At 38.3% G+C, this 18,809-nt stretch overlaps 1 protein-coding gene across 1 annotated transcript in view; it reads left to right on the forward strand.

Annotated features, from left to right (window-relative positions):
* Positions 1–325: 325 nt before the first annotated feature.
* The window catches only part of WDR11 (WD repeat domain 11), a 36,154-nt gene continuing 17,670 nt past the window's right edge, over positions 326–18,809 (forward strand). The window contains exons 1-12 of the mRNA XM_036385623.2: positions 326–452; positions 1,404–1,515; positions 4,532–4,685; positions 5,531–5,704; positions 6,745–6,931; positions 7,400–7,564; positions 7,765–7,895; positions 9,042–9,237; positions 10,298–10,401; positions 10,890–11,063; positions 12,628–12,712; positions 17,361–17,467. Of these exons, the coding sequence (XP_036241516.1) occupies positions 367–452; positions 1,404–1,515; positions 4,532–4,685; positions 5,531–5,704; positions 6,745–6,931; positions 7,400–7,564; positions 7,765–7,895; positions 9,042–9,237; positions 10,298–10,401; positions 10,890–11,063; positions 12,628–12,712; positions 17,361–17,467 (1,675 nt within the window). The 5' untranslated portion in view covers positions 326–366. The remainder of the gene's footprint in view (positions 453–1,403; positions 1,516–4,531; positions 4,686–5,530; positions 5,705–6,744; positions 6,932–7,399; positions 7,565–7,764; positions 7,896–9,041; positions 9,238–10,297; positions 10,402–10,889; positions 11,064–12,627; positions 12,713–17,360; positions 17,468–18,809) is intronic.

The following is an 18,809-nucleotide window of genomic DNA, read 5'->3' on the forward strand; positions in this document are numbered from 1 at the left end:
GCACAGGGAGGGCGGGGATCTCCCTTGCCTGAGGGCACTCCAGCCCACCTGGCCGCGTTCCGCGCCACCTGCCCGGGTGCCGCTGCCGTGGATGATCTCCAGAGGTCCCTGCGACCCGAACCGCTCTGAGACCCGGGCCAGCAGGCCAGGCCAGGCCAGGGCGGCGCGGGGCAGGGCAGGGCAGGGCAGGGCAGGGCAGGGCGGCGGAACTGCCGTTCCCGGGCCGCGGGGCCCCGGCGGAGCGGGCGGCGGCGACGGCGCCGAGGCGGCGCTTCCTGCGGGGCGGTGCCGGCAGGGCCGCGGGCTCGGCACCGGCGGCCGCGGCTGGGGCGCCCCCGCCGGGCTCCGCTCCCCGCCAGCCTCGCCATGCAGCGCTTCACCGTCAACATCAAACTGCCGGCACGGACCCTGACGGGCGCCCTGAGCGCGCCCAACCGGGGCGCGGCGGACTGGTGAGGGCCGGGCCGGGCCGGGCCGGGCCGGGCGGGCGGGGGGTGCCGGGTCCCCCCGCGGTCCCTTGGCCGCAGCCGCGGGTCGGACTCGGCTCCGGCCCGGCCTCCGCAGAGCCCCAAACAGCCGCGGGAATCGCGGCCGGGGTAGCGATGGATCCGGCCCGGGAGAGGCCGGGAGTGCCGCTGGCCGGCCCGGGGCAGGGACAGAGCCGTGCCCAGGGACGAGCGCGGCCCAGCCCCCCCGGCAGTGACATGCGGGTGCCCATTGAAGCAGAATAGTTGGGATCAGATACCAGGAAGGAATTGTTCCCTGTGAGGGTGTGAGGCCCTCGCACAGGGTGCCCAGAGCAGCTGTGGCTGCCCCTGCATCCCTGGCAGTGCCCAAGGCCAGGCTGGACACTGGGCTTGGAGCACCTGGGACAGTGGAAGGTGTCCCTGCCATGGCAGGGGTGGCACTGGGTGAGATTTAAGGTCCCTTCCATCCCAAACCATCCTGTGATTCTGTGCTTAACTTCTCCTGAAGTCAGACAAGCCTCGGCAGATTTTCACTGTTCCTGTAATGACTCTTGACGTGCTACTTTTTTGTTTATAAATAAGTAATAAATAAAAAAAGATATACAATTAATTATATCATTGCAAATGTATTTCTTATCTATGTTCTTACATCTAAAATTTAGGAATGCTCTTCATTAATTCCTATGTGATTTTTTAAACTTAGAAGTTCGAAGATTCTGAGGTGCTTTGACACAAAGAGTTGCTCTGTGGTGGCTTAGGGCTCCCGCAGACAATGCAATATTATTTTATAAAGCTTTTATGTTACTAAATATGATATGATAAACATCAAATAGGGTGTCTAGTAGCATGGATTCAGCTTAGCAAAAAAGCCCCTCATTCCTGATGTGAAGAGTTTTGTTGTGTTTTCCTTGTTGATGATGCTCTGTGCTCTCCCAGGGGCTGGCAAGGTTTGATTGCCTATGGATGCCATTCCCTCGTGCTCGTAGTGGATGCCAACTCTGCTCAGACCTTGCAGGTCTTGGAAAGACACAAAGCCAGTGTTGTCAAGGTGAGATGTTCCTGGTTTATGGTATATTGCTTGCTTCTGCTGTTTATGTTATCCTTCTAAATCGCTGTAAGTACTTGACATGATGTTCATTGATAGGATTTTGACATGAAATCTGATGTGAAATACAAATGTTTTACCTGACCTCTTCTGCAGCTAAGTCACATCATGCATGCTGAAATTTGAGTTGAGGTTGATGGTATATCTTGCTAGAAGATGTAGAATATAAAAGATAATATATCTGGAAACGTGTGTTAGTGTTACAGAACATGTTTGTGGGATAAGAGGTTTCAAAGGAACACTACAAAATATCAAATGAAGCTCTCTGCTGCTGCCCTTTCTGATCCTCCCTGTTGGGAGAAGTGCACCATTTGTCTAGGAAGTTACTTTAAAGCTTTTCCTTGTTTTCTCACCTATAGAAAAGGAGCAATAGCAGGCAAAACTGTACATTAATTTAGTGATATAAAATGGCTAAAATTTTAGTTTAAGTGCAGGGTACCTGTACTTTCCTTTGAAGGTCCTTGACTTGAAATTGCAGAGTTTGACTTTCGGTGAGTGTGGAACAGGTGTATATTTCTTTGGTTCATCTTTTCTTGGATTGTGAACAATGACAGATTTCACTTTGGGTTTAGAGGATTGTTTGGCTGGCAGATGTGTTTGATGCTCCTTGGCACAAGTGCTGTATTTATTAGAAGGCTGTCAATAATTTATGAAGAATAATAGAGTCTTAGGGAGGGGGGTTTTTAGTGGGATCTTTTTGTAGTAGAAGAAGGTTGAATGTGTCTTCTGCTTTAACATTTTTGATTATCTTAGGTAACAAATTGTAGCAAAATTAGTGTTTGATATATGCAGTGATAGCATTTAAATGAGTTTTGTTACATTCACTAGCTTTGAGAAGTTCCATTATTTCAACAGGAACAGAAGAGAACAGAAGTGCTGAAGTCCAGTTTGTGAGTTAATTTTTCAAAGCCACTACCTGAAGCTTTATGAGCAGAAATAGACTGTAAGAAAATGGCTAATTTATGAGGTGGAATAATGAAAAAAAATTCCCTTCTATGTGAAAAAATAGGCATTATACAGGAAATGATTATGGGGCCATGATCATTGCAGATACCTTTACATTGCTAAGAAATTTTCTTCAATTCCTGGGTTTTTTTTTAAGAGTTTGTAAATGCTAAGAGCACAAATAAGCTGGAATGGATCTGTAAGAAATCTGCTGTGTAAGTCTGGCTTAAACTCCTTGGAGTTCCATGCCAGCAAACTCAGTGCACTGGGGATCTTCTCCCCAAAAACCTGTGCCTCAGTTCTGAAAAATTCCAAATCACACCACATCTGTTATGAAGAAAAGAAAGAAAACACAATTGTTTCATAATCCCTTTACAGTCCATTTTGCTGTTTTCCTTTAAATGCATCCTCTCCTTTGCCTGTTCTACTTTGTATGGAATAGGTGAAAACTTCCCTGAAAATGGATCCATGTCAGTTGTCCATCTGTCCAAATGCTGTTTGTATTCACAGAATTCACAGAACTGAAGACTTTGTGTGGAGTGGATTATATCTGATTTTACCTTTACAAAGAGTATTGAAAGCATACTTTTATGGAAGAAAATCTAATTACAAGGGAAGTTTTTAATCCATCACAAGAATGAGAGGACTGAAATTATGTTTATTAATGCATCCTTTTTGATGCATTAATAAGCTGTGATAATAAGGCTTCATAAATGAGGTGGTATGAGTGGTGAAAATTTTAAAACACTCACCTGATTCTGCTGTATTTTGAAGCCAAGTAGACAGTGACTAATACTGCTAGAAAATAATTTCTTTTTTGGTCAGATCCTATGTGGGGGCTTGTTGGATCAGTGTGACTGCAGAGAGGAAAGAGGTTCATGGGGTGGGAGCACCACATGGGCTCTGCTCAGGGCTGGTCATATAAAGATCTCCTTTTTTCTTGTTTTGAGCTTAGTGACAGCTCCTCCCTTGAGAAAGGATATCTTCCAGAATTGAAATTTGCTTTGAAGTAATATGCATTTAACTGAGAAATAAATGGCTTTGTGGGTTTTTACAATTACAGTTACACAGCCACCTGCAGATATCCTCAGGGGTAGTTCTTTCTTGAACAGCAGGGAAGCAGGAATTGCAAAAATGAAATTTGTAGGTAGAGGAGAGTCTCTAAAGAATTCTTTGTGATTCTGGTAGAAACATACTTTGAGTTTATAGAGATTGTGTGCTGCCACTGTCTACAGTCTGTCCTGGGGCAGAAGTTCACCTTAAAAGCAGATAGGAAAAAACATGTGGGGTAGATAAGGAAGAAGTCAGTGTTATCCCTCCCCTTGTAATCTGAGAGGAGTTGTAGACACAGTGTTTCAGATTTCAGACACAGATTTCTCACAAGTATTGCCAATTTACAAGCCTGTGCAGCTTGAAATCCCAAACTGGAAAGTGGTACCTGGAAATCAGTGGTGGCAATGTGGCAAAATAACCAGAAATGTAGCAAATATCAGCAATAACTTGGTTTTGTTTTCTTATGAGACAACACATAAATTAAAGACTAACCTTCCTTCCTCACCAATACCACAATACATTTGTCAGACTAGGAAAATTGCATGTTTTAGGATGTGTATAAAAATTAAATGATAATTTCTCAGCTTTCATTTGATTGCAAGTCAGTGGGTTTAGGTTTGTGGGTGCCCACAAAACCTTAAACATTGCCATTTGGTTTCCTCTAAATATTTGAGTAAATTCTTGATCTACATGGTTGATATGTTTGGATTGTTGTAGTTAGCTTCAGGAACAGGTATTGTTGATTTATGTAATTGGAGAATATCAGCCATGCAGTCATGCAGCACAGTGCTGACCTGCCTTCAATTTGCACAGGTGATGGTGGCCTAAAGGTATGTCACAGGTGCTCTTGGCATTGACTATTACTGTGCTTTTTTATTGAGTTCATGATCTGAAAAACATGAACTATGGTGCCTGTGCCATCCATTTGTCTCCTTTAACCAATCCCCATCTGCATTTTCAGGTTAAATGGGCTAAGGAAAATTACCACCACAATATTGGCTCTCCATATTCCTTACGTTTGGCTTCTGCTGATGCCACAGGGAAAATCATTGTGTGGGATGTGGCCACAGGAACAGCTCGCTGTGAAATCCAGGAGCACTCAAAGCCCATCCAAGGTAAGGATAGTGCCTGCTGGTGAGCTGGGAGTTGTTTTATGGAGCATTGGGGCCAAATCCATCACCTGCCTTTTATAAACTCTGCTCAGTTCTGACAGGGAATTTTCCTGTTGTGATTACTAGCCCTCTGTGTGTTTGCTTGTAAATGGAAGATTTACTGTCCCCCAGAGGAATGCTGTGAGATTTAATTCATTATGGTGATGTTTTTCAAATTCTTGTGACAAAAATTAAATTTGATTCTATTTTTATGAACATTATTGATTGAAATAATAACATTTACTATGTCAAGTACATCTTCCTGCTCTTCAGCTGGAGGTGGGATATTTTGGGGCATTTAAAAATTTGTGATGGTGCTTATGTTATACCTGATGGGCTTTTAAAATCTATTATATAAAAGTCCTCTTATAAAATTAAGTTGTTTGGTTTTTGTTATTATTCTGTTTTATAAATCCTGTGAAAGAAAATGCAACTTTTTAAATCTCATACTGGGCCACTGAATTTTTTTTTGTTGTCTACAGTTCATTTTAGTTTCATCACTTTTTGTTTATGTGCATTATAAATTGGACTTTATTTACTCCTGACACCGATTCACTGAAGGTTTAAAGAAGTCCTGACCCTGCCATTTGAAGATTTCTACAGTTTTTCAGACCAGACGGAACCTTTTATTTTCTGTGAAACCAGGGAAAGCTCTTACCACCTCTGAAAGGGCTGAGTGTTATACTCAGTTTCATTTTAGTCTTGAGCTTAAGACTGATTAAAGGTTTTAGTGTGAAGAAGATTTTTGTGTCCAGGTTTAAACTGATACCATCCCAAATATTAATTTTGTTCCCTATTTCTTTTGACAGACATGCAGTGGCTGTGGAATCAAGATGCTTCCAGAGATTTACTGCTTGCTGTTCACCCACCAAATTATATTGTACTGTGGAATGCAGACACAGGCACTAAACTTTGGAAGAAGAGTTATGCTGAAAATATCCTGTCTTTTTCATTTGACCCCTTTGATCCCTCACATTTGGCTTGTAAGTTTATATGTATGAAACAGTGGGGCCTGGATATGTGTGAGCAGGAAAATTGTTAAACTGGAATGTAAATGTTTGAAACTGAAAGTAATGGATTGGAGAGAATAATGTCAGAAATGCCAGTAAGAAGTCAGAAAGCAAAGAGGGAGCCTTTGGCCAGTGTGGAATCTTAGTTCAGAAGGTGCTGCTGTGTGGGAAGGGGGAAAGCAGGCATGAGGGGAGAAGTTAGAGATCTGAAAAGTTTGAGGCTTTACAAAAGGAAATGTGAACTGTGTAGAGGCAGCTGGAGGAAGGCAAGGATAGAGAGCCCTGTCAAATGTAAAAGGCTATTGAGGGATGGGTGCTGAGGGAGAAGCCAGTGAGATAAGTAGACCAAGAATATTTTCAACAGAATGGATTTTTGAGGACTCAGTGGGAGATCAGTACCAGAAGTGATCCAGATATCAAGGGGGATGCAGTGCAGATGTATTAATTTTAGCAGAGAGAAACTGAGAGAAATAGGAGATTAACCATTTTATTCTTGAATTTAGCTTCATCACTCCTGACCTGTAATGAGACAGTGCAGTTTTCAGCCTTTGTAGTTTAGGGATTTTTTTATCTGCCATATCATTTAACCTTCTGTAAACACTTCAGCTGCACAGTTGAGCTTTGTACTGCAACATAAATAATGTGAATTAATGATTATTTGAGCAGTGCACTGAATGAGAACAAAAAATGGTGATACAGTCAGTGTGTGTTCTGTCTTCTGTTTGAATTGTGAATCTTAAGGAAAAACAGTTGGTGAGAGAGAATAACTGAGTTTCTGCCAGAAATACATAGTTTCTAATATAAAAGTTGAGGGGTTTTTGATGTTAATTGATTTTAATGGATCATCTGGTGCTCTTTCAGTTAGAAAGTGCTGGTTGTCTAGAATTAGGAGTTTTCTATCTGATACAGTATTAGCAAAGTTATTAGAATTTCTCCTCACCAAAATGTCATTAAAATGGAATGCCACAGTCAAATTGCAGGCTGAATTGTGCTGTTTTTCTTTCTTGGTGCAGTGCTCACCAGTGAAGGAATAGTGTTCATCTCTGACTTCTCCCCTTCCAAAGCTCCTGCCAGCTCAGGGAAGAAAGTTTACATCTCCAGTCCTCATTCCAGTCCTTCTCACAACAAGCTGGCTGCTGCTACAGGAGCCAAAAAGGCCCTTGATAAAGTCAAAATCCTCATCAGTAATGAAAAACCAAGGTAGGTTGCAAATACTTCTCAGATAATGCTTTGTGTACTTGATGTTGTCAATGTACTGAGGTTAAAGGCTCTAAGGCAATATACACAAGATTTCAAATGGAGGTGAGCAGTGTGTCTGAGGGTAATTTCCCATGAATGCCAGTAAATGTCAGGGCAGCCAGCACTGTTCCTAAGTGAATTGCTTTGGATTTGAGATGTGCAGGAATTACACTGGTTCCATTTGAATGAAGTGCAATTGTTAAAATTACTCTGTGATCTTATTTAGACAAAAGTCAACAGAATGTGGTTTTGGAAGTCAGTGGTGCTTTGCACTGCTCTGACAGAGAAATGGAAATCTGCAGTTGCTTGTGATCAAAATAGAGGTTGCTTGAAAAAATGCAGTTGCAGGAAAAATGAAACTTTAAATTTTATTTTGAATTTGATCTGTTCATTACACACCCTGATAAAAGTTCATGTCTGATTTTACAGTGCTGAATCTGTAACACTCAATGACTGTCTTCAGTTGTCATATTTGCCTTCCAAAAGAAACTACATGCTCTTACTGTATCCCAGGGAAATTCTGATTCTTGACTTGGAAGTGAATCAGACAGTGGGTGTGATTGCTATTGAAAGGACAGGGGTGCCTTCATACAGGTGAGGTAGACTTTCAATTTTTTTCAATTATTTATTCCAATAATTGATTTCCTCAGTGACAAATCCTGTAGCTGAAGAAATTCGTGGAAGTATTGCCTTAATGGTAAAATTTTTAATGATTTGCTCAAACATCAGGAATTGTGGGCTCCCTTGCAAGTGTCCTTTGCAAAGGGTAAGATTTTGAAAATGCAATCTAACAGCCACCTCTTTGCCCAGGTAATCCCTTGTTTCCAGAGGGATGGGTTATTTTGCCTCCATGAAAATGGTTGTATCACGTTGAGGGTTCGCAGATCCAACTGCAGCATCACTGCAACTCCAAATGAGGAGCCAGGTGAGTTTTGTGTCAAAAATGTCCAGAAATTAACTTTGATGCATTTTAATTAATAATTAAACACCAGTAATGACCATCATGCCTCCTACAGGATGGTGAATCTTGTGTCCTTCTAGTGTTCTGTCTCTTATATGTTGAATTTAAATTTAAATTTATGCTGTATTTTCCCACAACAAATTCCCAGAACAAATTCTGAAAACAAATTCAAAAAGCTTTTGAATTCCCTGATATTAAGTGTGAAATAGATTATATTAATTATATTAAATATATAAGTATTTATTATAATTATATTTATTATTTATTATAATTATATAATGTAGGTATTAGTCAGCAATTAAAGGGTGTTCAGGATATTAATATATATATTATATATATTAATATCCTGAATACCCTTTAATTGCTGACTAATACTTACATTAGTAAGTGGCTTAATAGGCACATGTACAGTAATGTTTTAAATAAAATATTAGTGTGTTCTTTTTATCTGAAAGAAAAAAACGTTTTTTTGACAAACACAAGCTTTTGGAAGTAATTTGGTCAATTGGAAAGATTGATTTTAGACCTAAGATGTGGGCTTAAATTTAGATTAAAATCTGAATTATTAAATTTTTGTCTCATGAAATGTTACTAAGAATGGTCTTTTAAATGTAATGGTGGAGACTGGAAAAAAGGGAAAACACTGTGAGTTCTGTTTGTTCATTTTGGTTTGGAGAGTTTGCTGATTTCTATTGAGCTACATTACTGGCTTCCAAGTTCACCAATAAACCTGGAGTTTTGGATTGTGGGAGAGCAGGTTCTGTCCAGCTATGCAACAGTTACTGTTTTAGGTTTTTCAAGATTCAAATGGAATAAGATATTAAATATTCAAAATATATGTATATTTTAGAAATATCAATTATATGTATCTATAAAGTATATACATCTAAATACATGTATATAATTACATTTTGGAGAACTTTCCAGAGCTTTGTTGTGTACAGCAAGATCAAGAGTGTGTTGTTTTTGGTTGCTTTTCCTGATTGTTGCACAGGAAGCACAGGGATTTCAGTCCAAGTGCTCAATCATCCTTCACATTTCCCCTTTTGTTGATTGCTCCCATCCCATATCTTTCACTCAGACTGTTCTCTGTGGGCTGTTGTGTTGCAGATCCAGAGCCAGCTCAGGAGCTGGTTTATGATTTAAGAAGTCAGTGTGATGCCATCAGGGTGACCAAAACAGTGCGACCCTTCAGCATGGTGTGTTGCCCAGTGAATGAGAATGCTGCAGCCCTCATAGTCAGCGATGGCAGGGTGATGATCTGGGAATTAAAATCCAGCATTTCTGGCAGAAATGTGCGCAACAGGTAACGAGATTTACTTTTCTTGCCAAAGTTCCTTTTTTTTTTTCCAAGTGGTGTTCAGTATTTTTTTGTATTTTAAAGGCAACAGTGATCCTTCTGTGCCTGGAAGTGTTTCATGTGCTCTGCATGTGTGGGAGTGAAGGAAGAGGAACAAATTATGTCCTCCAGACAGATCAGTTCCCTTCCTTTGAGGAAGTGCAGGAACTGTATTTACTCAATTTTTTTTTTTATAGGCAGTTCCACACTGAGTCTCTGGACTGAGAAGACAAAAGTTAGAATGACTATCTGTTTTATTTTGGGGGAGCATTTTCCTCTCATTTGGCTTTTTCAGACCATATAACTTCCCTTAGGAATGAATCCCTCACTTTCAGTCACATGTAAGGACCAAAATGAGTCTGTAAAGAACTACATTTTTAGTAGAGGAATGGCTTTCTGCTGGATTTGTGTGAATTTGACACTGAGCAATATGAAGCTGCACAGTAGGTGACTGGAATATGGTGGCATAAAAAATGTTTTTATACACAGAGCCTTTAGAATTTTAGATTTGGAGCAGTCTCTCAAAATACTGTGGGAAGTGATACAGTGCTTGGAACAGTCAATGTATTCAGGTTGTTCTGCTGCAATAACCCTTCAAAGTCCTATGGAATAAAAGAAATAACTTACTGCCCTAAAAGAAATAGAGTTCTTTTAAATGTCAGTAGTTCCAGGTTTTCAACATAGATCCTCTTGTTGCTCATCAGAGATTTAGTGTTTTTATTTTTAGTGTTCCCAAAAATAGTGCTAGATGGATTCCTTGTGCTGCATATCCAGGAAAGCTGTTTAGAATCTAAATTGGTTTTTACTTCTTTTATTCTTATGGGTTATTTCTAAAACCTTGATCTTTGTCAGGAAAAACATAATATTATAAGAGGCAGGTAAGTCTGTGCTCTTAGCTGATGACACAGAGCTGCCCCAGCCCAGCAGGACACAGCTGCCAAGGCTGCCCAAAATGAAGGGCAAGTTTGAGTCCCTTGGGGATGGAGATGGTGCCTGCATGAGGAACTTGGTCCCATTTCTCTTGCAGCAGTTCCAGTGCTTCACCTCTGTATTCCCCAGTCTCCTTCTGTGGAATCCCTGTAGGAGCATTCCAAAATAAACTTCCAGACCTCTCGTTAGACAACATGATTGGTAAGAATTTCTTCCATTGATCCCACTGCTACTAATTTCTTATGGTTTTGAATCATTTTGTACATCTTATCTTACTTTAAAACTTGTATTTTTTAGAATTATATTCTAATAGTAACTCTGAAATAGAAGAATTCCTGTTTGCTAAAGAAATCATCAAATGAATACTCTTGAGGATTTTATGTTGAGGATCAATGTTCCAAGTTCATTTTCTTTGAGGATAAAAAGTATTTTAGAATGGAATTTGGACAAAACACTTTGATTTTTTCTAACTAATCTTGGAAGCCAATTTATCTGACACATCCCCTCTTTGTGAACTCTAAACAGCAACCAGTCTTCAGAAAAGTTTCATCATGCCAAGCTTAAGAGGAAGAAATGTGTCTTATTATACATTGTTTGCAAATTTATATTATACAAATTTCTGTCTGAAAACTTTCTATAACATCTCCAATTAAAATTTCATGCTAACAAGAGCTTTCACTTTTAAGCAGGGCAGGGTGCAAGCCCTGGAGAAGAGCTAAGGAATTCACTCCTGCAGGAAGTGCACCTCAAATTCCTGCTGACAGGGCTTCTGTCAGGGCTGCCTCTGCCTCCCTTCGCCATCCGCATGTGCCCGCCCCTCACCACCAAAAACATCAAACAGTATGAGCCCATCCTTGCTGTTGGTGAGTGCCTTCAGCAGGGTATTCATTGCTCTGAAAAGAATAAAACCCGTGTTAAATTCAAATATCGTTGTTGGTACAGAAAAAAAATGAATCTGTTGATGCTGTGTAATTTATTGCAGTTATTGACCCGTGCATTGGTTTGGTTCTCTGAGTCCTTGGGTTCTTTTTTCTTGCCTTGGGTTTATGCAATGCTACCTGCAAAATGCAATATAGTAGCAAGATTTTATTTATCCTGGTATTTATTGTGATATTGGTCTGCTGATATACTCAGCATTTTATGTATTGCTCCCACTTCATTCTGAATGTCAAGAAGCAGGGACTTCTGCAGGCCTGCATTCCCACAACAAGCAAATGAACTTTACTTTATTTTTGCTCTGATATGAATTTCTAAAATTATACCTGCAGCACATTATTTTTTCTGGATGAATCTATTCTGTCTTACCACAAATATAGTTAAACTCATCTAGCTATTAGAATTGTTGCCAGTGAGCACCTGATGTATTAACTCAGAATTTTCCCTATTTAAAGCTGATTTTTCTGGCATCTTCTTTCAGAGTTGTGCTCTAAACCATAGGCAGTCCATCATGACATGATGTGATGCTGCTAAAATGTAACTTGTGGTTTCCCATGAGCTGCAACTGTTAAAAAAGGTGAAATATAAAGATTAGAAAACAAATAAGGTGTAAAGTGCATTTACAGCAAGGTCTTTTTTCTTAACATACCTGAATGGCTCTTTAGGTATCCATTACTGTATTTCATAGGATTGATATGAATTTAATGCAGTGTCTAATGGAAAATTGTAGGTTTCAGTATTTCAGAAGGTTTTTGATGTAATTGAAGCTCAAAGCTACTAGAATACTGATTTCTAATTTGAAAGAAGTCATTATTTCAGAATGAGAAAGAAGAATTGCTTTAATGATTCCATAAAATCTACCCAGGATTCTCCCCTGGCATTATTGGGGGATAACAGTTAAAGCATTTCCTTGATGCATTTACCCATCTCCAGTAATCAAAAGCAAAAAGGAACAGGAACATCCCTCTCTTCTTCAGCTGGATTGGGTGTGTTGTGGAAATGTAAGGAAAATAATCAGATTTTCTACAAGCTCTGCAAAAAGGTTTGGGAAAATGTTTTGATCCAAGGGGATATCAGTAGCTGCAGAGGGTTTAATATTTGGGATTTAAGTGCTAGAAATTCACATAGTTTTTGTAAAATTGTAAGATATTAATAGTTACAGGTATCTAAAAATAAGAGAGTTATAGGTATCTAAATATAAGAGAGTTTTATATATATATATCATTTTTATATATATATAGTTTATATATAGATAATATATATATATAGTTACAGGTATCTAAAAATAAGAGTTATAGGTATCTAAATATAAGAGAGTTTTATATATATATATAGTTTTTATATATATAGTTTGTATATATATATATATATAGTTACAGGTATCTAAAAATAAGAGAGAGAGAGTGAGAAATAGCTGTTAATCCTGCATTTTCACTAAAGCATGGAAGAAAAGGAAATATATGTGCCTATATTTTTAATCAATTTTTATAGGTACCAGCAATGGCTCTGTCCTGGTGTTTCACCTCACAAGTGGACTCCTTCACAAAGAGTTAAGCATCCATTCCTGTGAAGTCAAGTGAGTTTCATTTTCATTCCTGCTCTAATCCTTCTAGGAAACAAATGCTGAAACACCTGAGTGATGTTACCCAGCAGTGTGGGTGTCTTGCCTTGCTGTTAATGAAATCAGGAAAATTGTTAATGAAATTAGGGTAGAGTGCCTACCCTGCCTTTGCTGGGTGAGAGCTGTAGCATCCTGACAGAACTGTAATGAAAATTACCCTGAAAGAAATACTGGAATTGCATCTGTGCCTGCTGATCTGGGATGCATATCAACTACTTCCAGCCTCTTCAGTGCACTGCAGGACAAAGTCTTTTTAGGACAAGAAACTTTATTTATTCTATAACTATTGGGATTGAGTCCTTCGAAATAATGCTGGTTGGTATGTCAGGCTTTATTTACTTTATGTCTTTGGGCTGAAATTGCTGTTGAGAGTTTTAATCCTAAGGGAAGTAAAGATAATTTTTTAAAGACTGAAGAGAGGAATCAGTATTTATCCATCCAGAGAAGGAGCAGAGCAAGTTTTAAAGCTTTTGTACTGGATGTTTGTGTGCACACAATGGCAGAACTTTTTGGATAACTGATGGCACAGATATTCAAGGTGCTGCTTGCTGGATAAATATTTCCAGGCAGATTTAAACATGAAAATAAAATACTAATTTCTAGTACAAATATTAATAAAAATTTGTATCAGAATTGTGTTGTGAAGCCTTCCTCTGGTTCAGGTCTACATTTTACTGTGCATTCTGCAAAAAGTTAAGGAAAGTGCAGGTTGCTGAGAATAGGCAGCTCTGAGAGTTCATTGTGGAAACTTGCTTGGAATCTACCACCAAAATGAAGAAATTTCTTTATATTTGTGGTGTGATTACTTGGCCCTTTCTCTTCTAAACCATTTAAACCTCTTGGTTTCATACCATTAGCTACACATGAAATTATTTTAATTTTACTTTCTGTTATGTAGCTCAAGAGGAGAGTCCTTTTTTATGACAGCAGTTATAGAACTCAGAATGAAAACCCCTATTTGCATTTCATGTGTCAAAAAAAAAAGTAAGATGGAGAGGGAGGAGGAAATAAACACAATTTTGAAAAAAAAATAGCTTTGTGCATTACTAGAAGTATTGTTAGTTTGAGTTTTTCAATTTTGTAAAGGGTTTGCAACTTTTGAGCAACTTAAATTATATATTGCCTTTCTATCAAATGCCCTCAACAGGTTTTTTTAGAATTCCTACAAAATGTTTGTGAATTTTATTTAGCCTTAAGCTGTTATCAGGGTACATCTTTTAAATATTTGTTAGTTTCCTCTATTATCTGAATGATTTTCTACATAATTTTTACAAGTTCAAAGGAATCCTTCAACCAATTTAGAGGAAGGCATGGAGGTTCTTTTTTTAAATTAATTTTCATGGAGTGCAAAAGTTCTTCTTTCACTGGGAATTGTTACTTTACCTCTAAAATGTGGATGGATTGAATAATGCCTCTGTTTCCATTTTATCTGAAAGAACACCTTCAGGCACCATCATTATTTTAGTATGTAATTGAGAATACCCTGAAATTGTAACTCAAGGCTAGCAGAGTTCAGTGCTCTTTATTTAGGAAGAAAATGTAATAAAAATCAGGCAATTTCCCTTTACAAAAACAAGTGTTCTGAATTAATGGCCACTGAGTTGTTTGGGTTTTAGTTATTATGATTTCTTCTTTTTTTTTTTGAGATTAAAGTGTTCTACATATGTACTCACATGCTGATTTATTTATTTTATAGTTATTTTTGCTGATTTTTTTGTATAGTCAGTTTTCTGTTTGTTTTTATTTAAACTTTGTGCTGTGACTAGAAGGGGAAGAATTACCTTTCTGTCCTTCCTTTTAAGATATTTCATACTTGTGAGTAACCTTGAATATTAATTTTATTTATGGTTATTACTTAGCTTTCACTGTTTGTTTAGAAATATGGAAGTAAATACTTTTCTGTTGAGTTTAATCTTATTTTTATAAGGAGATGGAGGTAAGAAGCAGCAGAAATGCTTAAAGCACACAAAGAGGGAAAATCAACCCAGCCACTGCCAGGAGTGTAAGTGAGGGGGGAAATCAAGAAATAACCAAGTGTGATACCTGGGGACAGTAGGCAATGCAGGAGATAATAAAACACCTTCAGTGCAGAGAAGAATATATTTGAGACATGCAAATAAACTGCCTGCAGTACAGCTTTCAGTTCAGTGGCACATTTGCAGCTCTCAGTTCTGCTTTTGCTTATCCTGGTATTGAAATAGCTGAGACTGGAGCAGTGCTGCTCATTCTTTGTCACTGAAGCTCAGCAAGTTCAAGGCTGCAACAGCTTTTATTTTTAAAATTAAAATCTTGCTGACTGTAACAAGAATGTCTATGGCCTGCAGGCACAACTTGAAAATTACTACATTACATCCAAATTTTAGCTGTTCAATTGAAGCTGTTTCAGCATTTGAATTTCAGCTGACTGCTCTTTGCGAAACTGCTTTGCAAACATTCATCACCTCTTTAAAAAAACTTTCCTTGAATAGAGAAATTAGAATGAAAAATATCTACCACCACTTTGGGAGTACACATGGTTTAATTTCCCATTTTGCCTTCCTCTTTTTCTTAGAATCCCTAAATTTAAGTAGCAGCTGCCATGTCATAAAGTCACAACAATCTATTCCCAACTAGAAATGTAATTTGTGTTTTTATCCACTTCAGTGCACTTTGTGATTTGTATGCATTGGAAACATTAATCAAGACAACTGAGTCTGACTCCTGAAGTAACTGAGACAAGTTGAATGGCTAGAAACTCTAAATATTGCATTTTAAAAGAGTGGATTCAGTCTGAGAAGTGGTTGACAGCTGAATGTAACCCTTAATTCTGATAGGCAAATATGATTTTATTAGGAAATGTTTGCTATTTCAATAGGGAAGGCATTACTTGTTCCCATCATTAAAATTTGAAACACTGTCTTCAGATTCTCAATTTCTGTGTATGACAGTGACAAAAATTATGTTGTTTCAGGTGTAAGCAGTTAGCTGAGCTAAGGTTTCCTTTTGATTTCGAGTGTCTTGGGTTTCTGTGGATTTTTATAGGTATTGACAGATGGCCAGGCAGCAGCAGAGAAAAAGGACTTGCCTGTTCAGTCTGAGCTGATGAAAGAAATGTAGAAAATGCTTCAGGTCTTTGCAGGAGAATGGTGAATAAGTACCAGCAATAACAAGGCATTAGGAGTGGACTTTTCCCAAAGAACATAGCTGAGATAAATGGAAAAGTGTCAGAATTCACATTTCTTCCATTTCAGAAAGTTCCCTGGATTTATGACCCTTTGGAGACTTACAATGTCACCCATTACTGCACTTGTAGATTTCTATTCAATCATGCCTGAAATGTTTCAATTAATAATTGAATACTTCTCATTTTGATGGAAATTAATGGTTGAAATTCCATAGGTCCTGCTGGGAAAAAGACTGGGTCCTAAATTTTTACCTTTTCTTGAGGACTTAGGAATAAAGCTTCCCATATTTTTAAAGCTTGAACTAAAATAATAAATATGGCTGTAAATTGTATGTGCAGAATATCATGGGAGTGCTTTTTGGTTTCACCCATGTACATTGTATTTAGGAAATTCCTACTTAATGCAGTATGAGTTGGATTTACTGACAGTAAATCATAAATATTGTTATTTATTTTTCTCATGCTGCACACACATTCTTCCAAAGCAGGCAGCTGATGAACCAGAATACTTGTTCTGGGAACAGTTCTTAAGTAATCCGTGTTTGAAGGCTTGGAGGAAACCTTAAATCCTTTTATCTGTGTTAAAATGAAGTTGGGCACATGTGTGTATTAAAGTTCAATTTTCTTTAGAAGAGCTCCTTGATTTATTTCACAGATAAAGCAATTTTTGCAGGCACCAAGTGTGTGTGGGAAATGGGGCTGGAGAAGGGTCCTGTTTAGGGATAGTCCCACCCAGAGCCACTTTCTGTCCCTTTTGCCCTGTGGTGTATTTTAGGAATTGGCTGAGGGTCCATCTGTGCTGCCAAAATGTTCTGTTGAGTTCAATTTTATTTATTTGTTTTTTAAAGCACTGGAACTTTACATCCTTGCAGCACTGCAACATGATTTGCTTGGGAGCTGCTTTGGTGTGATCTAAAAGAACAAAAATGAAAAAAAAAACCTCAGGTTTTTGGTTCTTCTGTGAAATCTCTTCAGGGCCTCTCTTTTTATATCATCTTTATTTCTCCTCTCTCTGGACTGAAAGAAATAAGGCAACCCACACTGCCACCCACATGAATTTTCCTGTGTGCTGGGAATTTGGAGTTGTTTGATAGTAACCCTGATTTGATCAGAGCAGGGCTTTTAATCCACTCCACTGCTGAGTATCTGTCAGGGCTTTTTGCAGAGTTAAGTGTTTCTAATGCATTTTTTATTTAACCAGAGTAGAGCTAATGCAGTCTGAAAAGAAAGCTGTTCTTAAATTTAATTCAGTAACTTATATTCACACCATAGTTGTTAATGTGTAGCTTCCTTTTATGTTTAAATATGATGTTTCCAGAAAATGGATGAAATTACATCTGTGCTGAGTTTTTAAGAATATATGTGAAAAAAAATACTTCAGGCTTCTAACCATTCAAATACTTTAGCTGATATGCTCCATGTATTTCCTTCTGCTCACAGGGGAATTGAGTGGATCAGCTTGACTGGCTTCATTTCCTTTGCCACATCAACACCCAACAATCTGGGACTGGTCAGGAATGAGCTGCAGCTGGTGGACCTTCCAACAGGTTTGTGTTTCCTGGGAAATCTGCTCCAGGAGCTGACAGATTTGCTGGGGAGTGACAAGTTCTTTTAATTCTTTCTCTTGTCGTGACAAAATAAAATAATAAAGGAGCTTTAACTTTTCCTGCTCTTCTTTGTGAAGCCACAAGATGTGCTTTGTCTGGTGCTCTGCAGACAGACTTGAAGCATCACCTTTGCAAAAACATCTTGTTTTTGCAAAGGTGATCAAAAGAACAATAAGTGTCAGCAGAGGGTTTAGGAGCAGCCTACATGGGGTATTAGTGGTGGATTTTGTTCACAAACTCTACATATTTCCATATTTCCAAATGCTTTTTGTCAAATTTAAAGAATTTATTAAAAGAATAATAAGTGTCAGCAGAGGGTTTAAGAGCAGCCACATGGGGTGTTAGTGGTGGATTTTGTTCACAAACTCTACATATTTCCATATTTCCAAATGTGTTTTGTCAAAGTCTGCATCCACTGTTTCATGTGCCCCTGAAATAGTGTCAAACCATTTGTTGTATTGCACATGGTCAGGATTTGAGTGTGAATGAGTGTAAAGGGGATTTTAAACAATAAGAACCTGGTACTTTTATAAAGAATTGGAAAGGTTAAAGAGTAAATAACTGTTAAAAGATCCTGTTGATAGCAAAATTAACAGGTTACAACTATTTTGGCCTCAGAGTGGATGATAAATACATTTGTAATGAACTCAGTATTTGCACAAGAGGTATAACTGGGGAGATTACACAGCCCAGAACAGGAAGGACTTCAATAATTTTACATTATTTTTGAATGTGAAAACCTGGAGCCACTTAACTTCTAATTGAAGAGCCTCAGTCTTGTAGCACATGGCTAATTCTGAATTGGTTTATACAAAGTGACTTTTTAATTGGGTTTTTTTTAAACTTATGGAAAAACCTCAGTTGTTGTATTTCCAGGGTGCTGCACAGAGAGGCTATTCTGGTAGCATAATATTACTGTAAAGTTTTTTCATATAATGTCTTTTGTTCATCTGTTTAAAATCAAAACAGAAAAGATATTTGCACTGGGAAATTAATCTCATGTAAAATGGGAATCTGATTTTTCACTCAGCTTGTAAATTATAGGCAGAAGTCATTAAAGGTTCAGAATTTCTGCAGGCAACCAAGTTTTGAATAAATATTAATACATGAGACCTTAGCACTTGGTCTGCTTAAAAATGGTACATTTCCTCTTTTAAATCTTTCAAAAAAGGCACAGCAATTTAACTGTTTGGGTTTTGCTTCTTCCCTCATTTAGGAGCCCAACTTCCTGCTTTAGGCTCAGGAAAACTGCTGATTCAGATTTACTTGACAAAATTCTCAT

Source organism: Molothrus ater, chromosome 8, assembly GCF_012460135.2.
Source record: "Molothrus ater isolate BHLD 08-10-18 breed brown headed cowbird chromosome 8, BPBGC_Mater_1.1, whole genome shotgun sequence".
Lineage (NCBI taxonomy): Eukaryota > Metazoa > Chordata > Aves > Passeriformes > Icteridae > Molothrus > Molothrus ater.